This window comes from Pyrgilauda ruficollis, unplaced genomic scaffold (assembly GCF_017590135.1).
Source record: "Pyrgilauda ruficollis isolate IOZ18807 unplaced genomic scaffold, ASM1759013v1 scaffold5, whole genome shotgun sequence".
Classification (NCBI taxonomy): Eukaryota; Metazoa; Chordata; class Aves; order Passeriformes; family Passeridae; genus Pyrgilauda; species Pyrgilauda ruficollis.
Window position 1 is genome coordinate 6,074,167 of NW_024526599.1, and position 15,530 is coordinate 6,089,696.

At 34.9% G+C, this 15,530-nt stretch overlaps 1 protein-coding gene across 3 annotated transcripts in view; it reads right to left on the reverse strand.

Annotated features, from left to right (window-relative positions):
* The window catches only part of PDGFC (platelet derived growth factor C), a 120,610-nt gene that overhangs the window by 17,443 nt on the left and 87,637 nt on the right, over positions 1–15,530 (reverse strand). For all 3 annotated transcript variants that reach the window (XM_041480158.1, XM_041480159.1, XM_041480157.1), the window contains one exon: positions 14,881–15,061. In XM_041480158.1, coding sequence (XP_041336092.1) covers positions 14,881–15,061 — 181 coding nt within the window. The remainder of the gene's footprint in view (positions 1–14,880; positions 15,062–15,530) is intronic.

The window sequence follows — 15,530 nt, forward strand, 5'->3', positions numbered from 1 at the left end:
CCCTCTAGGAACTTCCCCACTGGAAATGGGTAGGTGTTCTTAAGAAAATGTTTACTTATCCCAGTATGCTCACAGGGGGCACATCAAACATTAAACAGTAGGAATGAACATTTATTACAACTGAAAAGTGTATTTGTGAAGGACAATGAAAATTACCTCTACACTGAACACTACTTTAATTTGCTCCTTCACTATTCATGTTAAATTGCATTCCACAACAGCTTTCTGTTCATTTCATATCACAATAAAATGAACACACCCAACATTCCTGTACAGCAGACATTGCAAATCAGAGCTTGTCCTGCCTTGAAGGTAAAAAGTCCTTGAACAATGAATTACTTTGCAGGGAAAGAACTTCATCTATGTCCTAATATATCCATTCTTAATGTTATCAAACATTTCATGTTACCTCATTATACTTTGATATACATTACACAAGTAGAATAATGTGATTGCACAACAAATAAAAGTCAAGATTAATTGGGAAAGTATGCTTACAAGAGAAATTTAAGAAAAAAGTACTTTGAAATGCCTTGAATTTAGGAGTAAAATATTAAAAGCATAAATACAAAATCATAGGTAGAGTCTGAAGCAGAACAAAGTGTTACAGAGACCTAAACCTGAATAAGAGACGATGGGATCCTGTTTTAAAAACTCAAATCTCATTCAGATATTTTCAGAACAACATCCTAAAAGTAGATATTGAGCTGCTAGAGAGGTCTCAGCTGAAATACAGTGTTCAGATTTATCTCCAGCACTTGTGAGATACAGGCAGAGAGAAACAGGATATTCACATGAAAGAGCAAGATGAAAACAAAAGAATGAACAATGATAAAAGATCAAGTGATACAACTTTCTTTCATCTCTACAAGACCAGGCTGATAGGAGATAACAAACATGCAAAAGCATCAGAAGATCAGCTGTCCCCTAGTCCATCAATGACAAGAATTATTTATGTTAAGTGTTTGAAAAAAGCATTATACAATGTAAAAGTGTGCAACAGATGACATGGGGAATCTCTGAAATCTTCATCCCTGGATTTCAGGAACAGCACTAGCAAGAATCTAGCAAGAATGAGCTTAGTGTGTCTGCTCCCCCTTAGAGCAGGACAATTGCTCAGAAAAGAGCCAGTCCCACTGTGTTCCCTTCCAGCCTTGCATCCCTGTGATTGTATTGCAAAGCATCTACCTGGTGACCTTGATTCGTCTACAAGATCCGTGAAATTGTGCTGAGGGACATGCTGAATCTTAAAAACTAATTAATTCTAAATAATTTTAAAATCTGTTTTGACTAACTATGCCAGAAGCTCTTCTGAATACATAACCAAACACTTTTTTCCCTCAGTTACTCTTTGTCCATTTGTACATTTTAACCCTTTGGATTTAGAAAATTAATGGTACATATAAAAATAAATAACTGCATGCCAGTATACCTAAATATAGAATATATGGTAGAAAAATACTTTTTTTTTCTTTAGCTCAATGTCAAACCACAAGCCCTTAACTAAAATGAGAATGAGACTACTTCAATTTTGGACTTTAATTTAGCTACTATCTCTTGAAGTGAATTAAGGAGTCACAGGCTTTTTTATTAAAAGTTGGTTCCTTGGGAGTAGCAGAAGTTCCTTTGGCAGTATCATTTACAATTTCTTTGAAACCTCAAAATAGTATGTAATATAACACACTTGAGAAGATGGTTTTAGTATCAGCTATAAAATAAAAGTAGATGCATTTCTGCCATGCTCTACTTTTTCAAAGCTATTTAAAATTGAGCCTTCAAAGATGGTTTGAAAGCAGACTGCTTCATTCTATTTCTAATAGTCTCCCATGAAATTTGGTGCTGCTTACAGCATGAAAAAATCCATTAAAATAGAATTAGGTTGAATTTTAAGGTACCACTATAAACAACTGCCTCAGCCTGCTTCTTGGTGTTATTAAAAATTAAATAAATCTTTGAAACTATCTAATTACTTCTATTATAATGAATAAATATACATTTTCCTTTGTACATGCAATTCCTTTTTAGCCATTTCCTGGACAAAAAAAGAAAAGAAGGAAATATGGCATCTGCCAAGTAATAAACCCATGTTATTAACAAACCCAATATTTTGGAGAGAAAATACCATTCTCCTGAGGGCTGCTAGTTAATCAGCTGTCTTCCATTAGGACTGATATCTTCAGCTGTAACAATGTCACTGTCCACAGATGTGACCAAATTCTCTCTAACTGATCTGATGGTCAACTAGATCATGTATCTTGATCTTGATGATGGATGGATGGATGGACGGATGGATGGATGGATGGATGGATGGATGGATGGATGGATAATTATAGTCCTTTGGGCTTGCTATGGGTACTCTTTTTAACAGAAATGATAGCAAATTATGCTGCTTTATGTCCTCAGCCAGGCCATTAATATTCCTTGAGGCATTTTAAACAAGTCTATTCCGGCATCGATTGTGGCCACAGTGCTGCCACCAGGCTGTTCACAGCAGTGACACTGACTGAAAGGGATGTCCCCACGTGCACAGACCTTCATCTGGTTTCCTCCTGTCACACTACCCTGGGTTTGCACGTTCACTGTGCTGGAAAGCTACCAAGTCACAACACCTGCACAGGAAAGGAAGTGCTGCACACTAACACCAGTCATAACCCATTTACAAACTGCTGCTATCTGCTGGACCTTACTGTCACTTTGGAAAGAGGTGAAGGTTTTCTTCAGTTTTGTATTTTAAAAGCATAATTTTGAAAGAGTTGCAAAGCGTTTTAAAGAGGCACCTTTGATTCTATTCCCCTCATGTACCCTTTTTAATACCCATTTGAAAAATTAATATTTATGCTCTGAAACATACTTTTCTGCTTCTATATATGCTTAAAATATCCCTGTGTCTCTTATTTTTCCATTCACTGATTTAACAATACTGTCAGTTTCTGATGATTTAATGTAGAATATATGGAGCTAATTACAGAACACAAGACATCAAAAACTGTGGTTTTCTAAACTTTAGTTAATTGTGGTTTCACAAGCTGCTATTCAATGTAATCTAGGAAGTGGTTAGATGTAGGGCTTATTATCAGTTTAAGTAAAAAGCCAAAGTGTGAGGCACAGGTTGCACCTGAATTTTCCAGCTCATAAGAAATATGACTTTTTGTGAACTGCAGAAATTGTGGGGTTCAACAGCGAGAAAACAAAGTGATTTTTTGCTTTAGCCTATTGGACTGAAAGACACTGGCTAACCACAAGTTTATCTTTTGACAAAGTCAGAAAATCTACTTTACAGCCATATCAGTGAAAATGCTCTTTTGCATCCCCAACAATGCACCATCTCAGAAACAAGCCAAATAAGAAGATAATTTAAGATGATATTAAAAAGGTATTATTTACAAGCAATGATCACTGAATTTATATCGTGGTATGGATTTCCAGGGCATGATGGACACTGCAAGAAAAGTGCAAAAAAAAAGAGTGAGTCAGGGGGGAGGGAAGTGACTTTGCAAGGAAAACACCTATCAAGAACACTCATTGAAGAGATCTGCATGGCTAATTCTGGTGGGATTTCTCCCACCTGCCCTACACAGTCAAGCCCCATGAGACTATGTTTGTTTAAATAAGGATAAAAACACATTCTGAAGGTTATCAATACCAAAAATGAAACGTAATTGAGATGTTCTGCATGAATTACACTTATGAAGCAACATTAAACAAGTTGACTAAAGTGACTGTGGTGACTACCATGCTTTGCTGAAGGAAGACTCAGTCTTGTATTTGGAGAAAATATTTTCTGTTTTTGTAAATGTTTATACGTTCTAATTGCCAGGAAGATAGTATTACCATGTTCTTAGCCTTCTTTCATTATTTGCTATTTAATTTGAAGCTACTTTGCATCTTTCAGATTATCTGTGCAGTCCCAGTGGACAAACAATGATTTGAATTAGGATGCCTGAGCACTAATCACTTGGGGAATGGGAGGGAAGACAAATTGTCATTTCAAGTACAGCAGCATAAACTTAATGTAAATTGCCTGAATTTAGGTGAGCATAAATTCCCATTGTGAGGCTATATTTCAGTTAAGAAATCAGAAGAGGACATTTTGCTATTTAACAATTCAGGTTATATTCTCTTCTCAAACAATATACTAGTATTAGATATGGGTTACCTTAGCAACTATTATGTTGTCAAAGAGAATTCTGAGAAACTAGGATGCCTTAGTAAGCAACTAAAACATTGACAATGCTCTTCTTTTTTATCTCCTACAACTCAACTTCTCCCACAGAAAATTAAACCATTTTTTTGGGACAGCCACTGACTGTAATCTCAGAATGGGATCATCAATACTGGTTTTAACCTGATAAGCATCAAAGTTTAATTCCTCCGAGTAATCTTGACTTCATTACTAAATTTGGTCCATGGTGTATTATTCACTTAATTTGGAGATTAGAGGAATACGTAGATGCTGGGCAGAACATTATTCTCAGAGTAATAAATACATATAGGGAAACAGTTATTTGTCAATCAATTAATTAATATTCTTTTTTAAATAAAAAAACCCCACCAAAATCTATTTAGGATTGAATCATGTGACCATTATTGTGATGGTGTGGTCATTGTTTTTCAGACTCACAATACCTAATAGCTGCTGTTGAAGGCAATGGGAACTGCATGTTTAAAAATCTGCCACCAGCCACACTGTAAATGACAAAAAAACTAGAATCAAAACTTCCAAAGATGTCAAGCCAATAAATTGGAAAGTATATGACTCTTATTGAAATTTCAGTAGTCTTGTATATGAATAGAAATAACATTAAAATTGTATGAAATAATTAATTCAAGTTGGTGCATTGTAAAAAAACCTTTAAAATACAATTATTCACCCAATAAAGCCCACAGGAATACCATTTGCATTTTTATTTGTAAACAAGATAACCTAACCATGACAATTTGGCACTACAGCAATTGCCAGTTATCACCCCTTAGGTAACTTGACTATTGTTTTCACTTTCTCCTCTGAACCTCAATACCTGGCAGAAAAAGACTGCCATCCTTTTCCTGCAGAAAGAAAAATAGTGGAAATTGCCACTATGCAAGAAGCCATGGCCCACGGCAGACTGCAACAGAACACTGTGCATGACAAAGTCAGCGCAGGGTAAGAAAGATCTAAACTGAAAAATTCCCATGCTGTATCCCATGCAAGATGAGTTGCTTCCTAGCTCTCTTGGGGGATTCTTAATTACTCGATTAGAAGATTACCTTTTGTAAGTATTTAACCAAGGACAATGGAGAAGTCTTTCAAAAGTAATTGCACTCTTATAATTTATTAGGGAATCAAATTTAGAGAAAAATTGTGAAAGTAATGGTGTTATTAAATCACAATTTATTTGAAATGGCCTGCACAGAAAAGTTGGTCTTGTTCACACTTTGATACCTTTTAATACATTGATTTTCCAAACTCCTTTGTGATTTCTAAGTTTCAGGTAATGAAATATCAAACTTTAAAATGGAAATTTTAAGATTTTTTTTTCCTCTTTAACAGCAAGTCTCTTTTCCTTTTTTCTCTTTAACAGCAAAAGATTCCAATTTAGAGAATTGAAAACCTTACTGAAAATTTTTAGTTGTCTTCGTACTGTTAATCTGACCATTTATCTTTGTTTTTGGTGAAAAGCTGAGCTATATTCTGAAGTTTTTACACCAGCAAACAGTTTCAAAACACTCTTATGAACCTTAATTCCACATTAATTTTGCATCAGAAATACACTGCTGTTTTAGGCACCAAACTGAAAAGAATTTTTTTTTCTACATTAAAGGCGCCTATGACTTTATTAAGCAGAAAGGCAATTAAATAAAGTAAATACAGTATTTTAAGATATATATATTGACAGAGTGCAAACAGGAGGAGATCAATGACAGAACTTAGTTAAACTAAGACAAGCATTCCAAGCCAAAAAGGCATTACACAGATGAGTTAAGAGCAGGAAGTATTTTATTATTAACTTTTGATTACCCAGAACACGTCACATTGAAACCCCAAAGACAAATACGCACACACAAATCAGAAGAGTTCAGCAGATCAGAATGATTTTAGAAGATAAGCAAGGGCAACCCTATTAACAGCTTATATATTAAAAGCTTACATGTATGTGGCTAACTGTCCTTCCAGTTAGAAAGTTAAAAATTATTTTTAATAAAAAATATAGATGATGACACCTCAAGAAATACAGATGATGACTGAGAGGGTTTGATAATCTGGCTCAACTAAGTCATTTTACTCTCCTTGGCTACTTAGTAATTTGGTTCTGTCAGTCAGCAGGGAAGTTCAGGATTAGTTGCACAGTTAGCAAAAATTTGTTTTCAAATATATTTTAAATCTTAGGGGTTTTCAAGCTTCAAAGACAGTGGCCTTTTAAACACTCATATGCAGGCACAGTAAGAAAATTAGTGAAAATAAAACACTTGAAAATTCAAATTCAGCAATTGCATTTACTATGTCAGCCATTCACTAAAATATGAAGATACTGATTTCTAACAAAACTTCCTTAGCATTGCATCTGTCTTTTTAAAGATGGTCATGATTTCTAAAAGGTGCTTGTCATACTATTAGAAGAATATGAATATTTAGAATAAGAGATGTGTACTGACAAACTGAAGCTAAGTGCTACCAAAAGACACCAGAGCTAGATTCTGAACAATAAATCACCATCTTGATTTAATTATCAGTACTGCACTGAAACCCCCCTATCCTCCTAAAACACTCAGATGAGACCAAGAAGTGATGTAAGGGATGTCAGGGTGGAGTTATTAGAGAGTTCCCCCAAGAAACTCTTTTGGAGCTGAAAGGGAAAGGCTATTGGGATCCACCAACCTCCACAGTGCCTGTAGGATTACATGCAGAATTTCTTGGAAAGGCTGCGTCAGCTGCTTTTACACATCCACCTTTCAAGTGCATTTCAACCTGGTCTTTCATGCATTAAAACACGCCCTTCAATATGAAGACCAGCATTCTATTTCTCCTTGTAAATGACCTTTACTTTTTATTTTTTTTTTTCCTGTGATTTATTGCTCAGCTCAAAAGCAGAGTGAAATTAATAGTCAAGCCTCTGGAAATGTCTTTGGTCAAACAAACTGCCTTCCATTTCCGAAAGCTAGGTTCTTTAAATTTTGGGTTTTTTTTAAACAATTACAGTTCTTCAACAACATCAGCCAGCTAGGAGCAAACATGGACGCAGCCTTCCTGAATTCCTTGTCTACTCCCCTAGCCTGAGATAATTACAAGAACAGATGTGACAGCTTTGTGATTTCCTAGACTTTCCCATGAAAACAAAACTGAAAGCTTTTCAACAACAATCCTGGCTTCTTCAGCCAAACCTTTCATCATCATCATTAAAAAGGTTTTGAGCACTTATAGAAGCTAACAAATGACAGCTCATAATCCCCATCTGTAACACCAGAGGCCAGGTACTGCAAAGACAAGACAGGTGCAAATTTTGGTATTCCCATAGTGCTTATTAACAACCCCTTTTTAGAAAGAAAAGGATTTGTCTTAACACCACTACCAATATTCCACATTAATCTTCCCACAAGCAAACTCTTACCCTGAAGCTACTATACAGTGTTATTACTCTGTCAAGAAATTTTCTTCAGAATTTAAAGTGGTGCCTCTACCAAGTGTGGAGCTAGATTGTCCTGTAAGCCACCTACAGAAGCTGCTCCACAGCTGAGTTTATCTCAAATGTCTAGAGCTGCCCCCTTCAGAGCTCTAGCATGTGAAAATGAAATAAAATAAATTGAGAAGTTGCACTCTTCTATCCCAGCTTCTTTAATTTCATTTCTGCTTTTGCCTTTTCCTAACAGATTCATAGTAAGAAAATTTAGCACAGTACACACCGCTCTAATTAGTTACTGCCTGTTTTGCTGGGGTGAGGCAAAGGATAGGATTGTGGCATGACTAAGACACTAACTATGAATAGGGACAGAACAGGAATGCACCTAAATGGCATAACTGAAAACTATGGTGGTGCCTGAAACCTAGTATCAAATGTACATTTGCTTACCTTTCTTTCAGTTAGCAACCATGTCAGACACAATGTCTCAGTGTGATTTGAAAGAAAAAAAAAAAAAAATCAGGACTGTGCCAGTTACACAGGGGATGACTTTCAGAGTGGGATAGAATCACTCTGCTTTGGAATTTGTAGAGAAGCCATCAGCATGCTTTCTCAAAAATGTTGATCCTGAAAATTGGAGAAGGGATAGTCAACTAGATGATTCTGTAGTACTTAAAGTATAAAAAATATGGATTGCTAAAAAAACTTCGGGGAAGAGGAAGGCGGTGTTGGGAGTTCTTTGTGATTTTTGTTTGGTTTTTTTTGTGGGTTTTTTTGTGTGTGGACATTTTGTTGCCTTTTTTTGTTCAGGGTTTTTGGAGGTAGGATGGTTTTGGTTTTTTAAACCAAACATATAAAGTGAAAACTAGCTCATAAAATATTTAGGAAAGGATTAAATTAAAAATTAAAACCATTGAGACACTGCATTCTTTAGGATAGATATGATCAATTAGATTGAACAAATAAACTTGAACCATGACTACAGAATTATCTTGCAAGACTAAAGGAACATTTTAACATCATTGTGAAATATTTCTGTTGAAGTAGCACCCAAAGCTCCAATTACATGATAGTATTGAGTTTACAGCTGAAGAGTGACATTTTTATATATATATACAGATTGCTCTTAAGTCACAGCCTTGAAGTTTTGTTGTTTTTTTTTTTTTTTTTTGTTTGAGGACCCTCATATAAAACTTCTAAATTTTTTGAAAACAGCAGAGCACACAACATTAAAATTTACACTAGAACACTACAACAAGCAAATTGTAGACCACGTAAACCTCATTTCCAAGTTAAATATGCATACATAAATTTATCTGCTGAAATGCTATGAGACACTAATAAAGTTTTCAAATATTAAAAAAGAGTCCCTGACAATATAAATATCCATTACTAAATGGCAACTTAATAAAAGCCTTTGGGTAATTTAAAGAGAATGAAGAAAAGAGATTGTCCCATGTATTTGAAATACTTTTCCAATGCATTTTCTAAACTTTTCCACTTTTTAGGGTATTTAATTGTTTCCACTGAATATTCTGTGGTCTGCTTTCATCTGGGAGGAGAGGATTAATATGTGATCAAAGACATTATTTGGGACAAGGAGCAATAAAGGTTGCCTGCTTATCTTTGAAAGATGCATCACCCCATCTCCTGTTTATGGTAATAATTTCTGCTTGAAACAAATTGACAGAGACTGATCTAACTTGGACATAATACTCTGGAAGGAGAGTAGTTTTCACAGGCTCTTTTCCATGTCACTTTTTGAGATTGCCCCTCAATACTTTCTTTCAAAAAATGCCCCCAAACTCAAAAATTAAAGAGCTTTAAGACTTATATTAATGTTCCATTAAAAACATGCTTTGATATTTGCTGAACAATCCTGAATTTTTCAGGAAGAAAACTTGTACAGAATTTTTTGTAAAGAAAAAAATACCAAATGACATTTGTGATAATGTAATTGCATTTAATTTTGAAATTACTTCTAGTTATTTAGAAATAAAATTAGCTGATTTTTCATCTCTTGCCTTAGTGATACAAGATGTGATATTCAATAAACTTCCCAAATCAATGAACTTGAATTTTAGTCAAATATATGATAAATTTGTAAAAAAGTTTAATCCAAGGAAATTAAATTACTTTTTTTTTCCACAATGAAACAATTTGTGATTCTTTTCCGCCTCAGCCACTGCAAGACTAACAAAAAAATATGAATCAAATGGTTTATAGTATATGTGCTACATGAGAAACTGCATTCAGATTTTTGCCAAAGGGAAAGGAACCTTGTCCTTCAAAGTACAAAACTTGCTATCAGAAAAGTATACTCATTCCTTTCAAGAACTAAGTGACGATACCAAAATGGTTCAAAATATCACTCTTCCTTTTAGAGTCTCAGAAAATCCTCACTGACACCTCAGGTTGTGAAGGTCAAGGATACACTTCTATGGACTTCTGTGCAGGTCCATAATCTTGCTAGATTCTTGTCTAACCCTCTCTAGTCTAACCTCTCCAGTGTCTCTGCAAGTCTGCTTCACACACACAGATCTTTAAACTTTTTATGATGTCCATGGGACAGAATGAGATATGGTCACAGGAAAAAAAGGCATTATGATTTAATTAGAAAGTATATTTCAGAGGTTCTGTTGCCTCAAAGTTTTTTTTTTCCCCCACCACTCATTTTTGTCCCATGGATAATAGCCACTCTCAGTTTGCACTTTTTTTTTTTTTTAACTGAAGCATTTCACTCCTGTCTATGTATTTTGGGGTAATATTTAATGTCTCATCTACGAAATTGTCTCATCTAAGACATTAAGCAAAAATTTAATGCAAAGCAGAATCTCCAAGAAGGAATTTGTTCCAAAACATCTTTGATTTACAATGAATTTTTGCACACAAAAGAAAATGAATACATGGAATTTGCACACTGGAGCATCTTTAGAAGCCTGTTCAATTATTTAGACTAAGGTTTCACTGTACCTAATCAGTGGAAACTCTGAACACAGAGGTTTTGTTTTAGAGTCCTTGCCAGCACATGAAGGGTTTTCACAGCTCTTTTTCACTTCATGTAGAATTGCAAACTGCTACACAACACTCATCCACTCCCCCAACTCTTCTTCCTACCACCTTGGCTTAAACAATCCTGAAATAATTTTTCTTTCTAAAATCTTTTGACCACTTCTAAAGAGAGTACAGAAAAAACTTTGTTTAGAAGAACAATAATGCTCTTTATGATAGTTCTGGATGGATTTCCATTTACTGCAGACACAGTTAAGCATCTCTTGGGCTTCAGCACAAACACGTGAGAAACACACCTGATTGCTGTGAAATCTGGAGACTTGTGAAAGGAAGTGTAATCAGGGTATAAGCTTTCCCCTCTGTTCTAGTTTTATGCACTTTTTCTATTAGTATTTTAATTTTATTTGCCTGTTTCAATCAACAAGCTAAATTAAAAAGGTTCCACAAAAAAAAAAAAACGTAATATGCTCAATCTTTAAAGAGCAATGCTTGGCCAACTCAGATGAAATAAAGGAAGTGTTATTACATAGTTCTAAAAAGAGTGTCTTTTTAACTTTCATTACTGCTAAAAGCAAGAGCAATACTAACAAAATACCTGCATCAAAAGGGGAAAAAAAGAAAAGCAAAGCAAACCAGACCACTCTCTTGGATTGACACCCACATAGCCAAACAGGTACTGCACCAAAATCCCAAACCACCCAAAGTCACTTTTAAATCAGGTCAGGCTTTAGACAGCTTCTTGGAGTTTCATCTTTGCTTGCATAAAAGAGGGTTAAGTCTGTTCTTTTCAAAGATCTTTGGCATGATCTTTGATGACAAATGACATGCTACCATATGCCAAAAAAGAAGGGGAATACAGTCACCCCCAGCTTCAACTTTAACTGGAGCTGCTTTGTTCTGAGTGCCCTGAATAATTAATAACTACTTTGGCAATCAGTCATGCATTCCTTAATGGCACCTCAGGCATCAAGTATCCCATTCACCCGCTTCCCAACTAACAATGGACTTTATTACATCAAGTTTTCTCTGCCAAACTTGTAACTGACATAGTTTAAACTAAACAAGTCACTAGGAAGACTGAGGCTCAAATGTATATTATAAGAGTTTTTAAGATTTTCCTCAATTTCATGTGGCCACTATACGGGACAAGTGAGAAGAAGAGGAAAAGAAATGAAATATGGATTGTTTTTGCAATAAAGTTCTAGGAGGGTTTTGGTGGCACAGTGCTGCCAAAATCATGACGTTTAATAAATGGATAGCTGGTCAAAACTGAGAACCATCTCTAGGCAGCCCTTACTGAATAAAACAGCTCACCAGTAAGCACAGAGTAAGTGACAGGGCAGAGCATGAAAGAGTGACTGAGAATAACAGCTGTGCTGAAAGGAGCATAATAATTTTGGAATAACACAAACTATGTTTGCTTAATAGGAATAAGCTTTTTCAACACTTGCTTCCACTTCATGGTATCGCAGACAAATTGACTTATAACTATAAAATAGAGGAAAGAAAGTGGGAGTAAGACCAGAATTACAGAAAGTTCCAGGGTACTCAACTTAAAATGGAAGAAATTCAAATTATTAAAATCTAATTAGTTAGAATATGATGACAAGGACTGTGTTTTTTTGGGGAACATTCTGTTTGCATATAGTATATGCACTGCTTTTAAGCAGTGTCTTCCAATCCCGCATCAAACCTTTCTAGAGAATGATGTTGGATTCACTAACATTGGAATGGCTGTGAGTCCCTTCTTTAGAGTGACTAAATCCTAGAAATAAAGTAATCAGATCAATAGCCATTCTCCTACAACTTATCATGTGAGAAATTGGTTTGAAATATATAAAGTAAAAAAAAAAACCAAACAAAAAATGTATATATATATATATATATACACACACGATAAATTACAGCAGATCTAAACAAAGTCACTCCTCTTGCTCTTTAAAAGACCTGAAAATGTGTCCGGTGCCCCTCACTGTGTGTGGCCTTCAAATACAGAAACAACCTTGCACTGTTTTATTTCAGTTTTGCTTCATTTCTCCCCAAACAATCTCTCACTTCTAGTCTACCAGGCATCTCCCCCTCCCCACTACTTGTGGAAAAAAAAAAGAGGAAAAGAAATTAACTGTTTAGGATCAATTCATTGAACTGAATCTCTTAGTGAATCAGTTATGATTTTGCAAGAATTATTTAAAATTTAAGCTAATTTCTATAGCTGACCTCTTTTTTGTGGGGATGTGGGAGGGGGGCTGTAAATTTTATCTTCTCTTGAAAAGCTGGATAAGATAACTTTATAAAAGCAAGCTACTTTTTTTGGCATTGGTTTTCAATTGCTTTAGGTACAAGAAGGTGGTTTAATCTTGGAAGTAAACAATATCCATTTAATTTACAATCTGCTGTCTGAAATGTGTAATTGTATTCTGCATGTCTGAAATGTGTAATTGTATTTTGCATTCTGCAAAAACCAATATTTTTTGTTGAAAAAGATCACAGCTCCTTTAGTGGCAGATTTAGAAATTAACTGATAAGAAGTTGTTCTACTGCACATTTTGGGACTCATTCCAAATTCTTATGACAGCAAGTGAGCTGCTCTTGTTCCTTGCATGTGTTAGGTGTGACTAGTTTGAACACTAAACCATTGTTTTGTGAGTAATTTAAATTTTCTAACTGTCTTCCCCATCAAATATGAAGGAACAAACTCAGTCCATTTTTACAGCATGACACAAAAATAATTATACATATACTCCTATTTTCAGGTGCCTTTGTTTAATCAGTTCCACAGGAATGGGATCACACATAAGTTAGATGCAAACATAGCAGGTAGGGTGTAATACTAGAGCTGTGACAACGGAATTTGGCACCAGCCCCACAAATAGATGTATTTGTTGATTTTCTTTTACCATTTTCTAAAAGTAAACACACTTATTACATTCTGCCCTCAGGTGTACTGATGTTTAAACCTGGCCTTATTTCAAGTTTGGAGACTGACATTTTATTTAATTTTAAAGTTTACCACTATTGAGTCATAACATTCTACTAACAAAAGTTATTCTAACTCATAAAAGAGTCAAATATGCAGATCAAACATTTAGTTCCTTTAGAAGAAGTAGTTCTTCCTTAGGCATAAGTAGTTAAAATATTTCTAGGAAAACAACACAAATATATATATATATATATATATATATATATATATGCACAAACATCTCGCCCCCACTACACTATGCTGACACCATCATCATCATGGTAAATATATTCTTCTCAATAACTTAAATTTTGCCAATAGGGAGAAGTAGCAAAAATAGCAGAAAAATAAAGCCAGCCAAGTGCATTCTGAGTGAAGCACATTTCAGTGGGGTTACAACATGGATTCTTTTGATCAAGTTTTTTTTTTTGAGCTTGGAGATATTTTCCACCAACCAAATACCACAGACCATGAGACTACTTAGGAGACTGAAAGTGAATCATGAGGAATTTAACAAAAAATAGTCCTTACTCTCTTTAAATATGGAATACCTATTAAAGAAAATGCTCCTGTTTTCCTCTATTTTAATGTTTCAGAACATTACCTCACCCTTAAAATTCTGTAAACATATTTTTGCTACCACAGGTCTTTTAGTTAATGAAAATAGTAAGAGAAAACTGTTGAGATTGAAATTAGTCACATTTTAGACAATGACTAGTTTAATATCTGTGACTTACAAGCTTTAAGCAACATTCAAGAGGAGTCTAAAGTACAGATTACAAGGAAAATGCAGTGAAAAATGAGTATTATGGGTTGTCTGCTTTGCCTCTATAATAAAACTACCTAGAATCATAAGAACTCTTCTGTTTGGGAACTAGGTATAATCATCTGGTTGAGTATGTCTAATAGCATCTGACTAAGAAAAACATTAATCTCCTCAGTTTCCTTTTCATAACTTCCCAATCCTCTTTCAACACCACACTGCTGATTCATAAATTGATCTGTCTTCTTCCTAAAGCTGGAGTTCTTTTTTGTTTTCCACAGTACATTATTAGGAATGTAAACATTTTACTGAATTTTCCACACAAATAACCGAGCCCACAACTTCCTAGTCCAAAGCCATCCAAAAAGAACCACAGGAACACTCAGCTAAAAACAGAAACAAAATATACAATTCAGGAAGACAGACTGCACACTGTTATTATTATTAAGAAATAAACAGTAATTAATCTTACCCTATTAAAATATTCTTTTGAGCCACCACTTCAAAGATTTTGTATCCTGAAATGTTTCAATCGGAAACATGTTACTTACTGGCATAAGAAGTGTATAATGGATGCAGAACCCAGGTTCAGAAGGGAAATATTCATCAGACACAAATCTTATTCTGATCTGGTTTCCTTTGGAGATTTGTCTGCTTGGCACAGTACTGGAACCACACCAGCGACCTAAAACGGTGCCATCACTAGGCTCTTCAACTTCTACAAAGTCATACCTGAACAGAAAAGAAAATAAAATGTTTATTTACTGACAAAAATTCTATAAACTTCCTAATTTAACCAATAAACTGACTCTGCAATTTTTTATTTGTTTAAGGGCTAAAATTATGCAGCCAAAGCCAGCTATTTTGAACTTAGCTCCCAAGTTGCTACTGACTTACATACATAATAAAATCATACAGTGAGGTTAAGAAAATAAAAGCAGAGTTAGCATTTTGAAGAGACCCAAGTGTATGGTTTTGCTTCTTGTACAGAGAGCAATTACCACATGTCTGACAGGGCAGAATAAAATCAGAGAAAAAAAAGGCTATAATCGCCTGAGTGGCACAGTAAATTGTGCTGCAGTGTCACCAGCAGCACACTGCATGCCACCAGGGAAAGTTCAGGGGTTTTTTGGTACTGAAAACCTGCTTTCCTGGAAAATCAGAGGTGAATAACTTCCTAAATGTTAAATTAAGGCTTAGA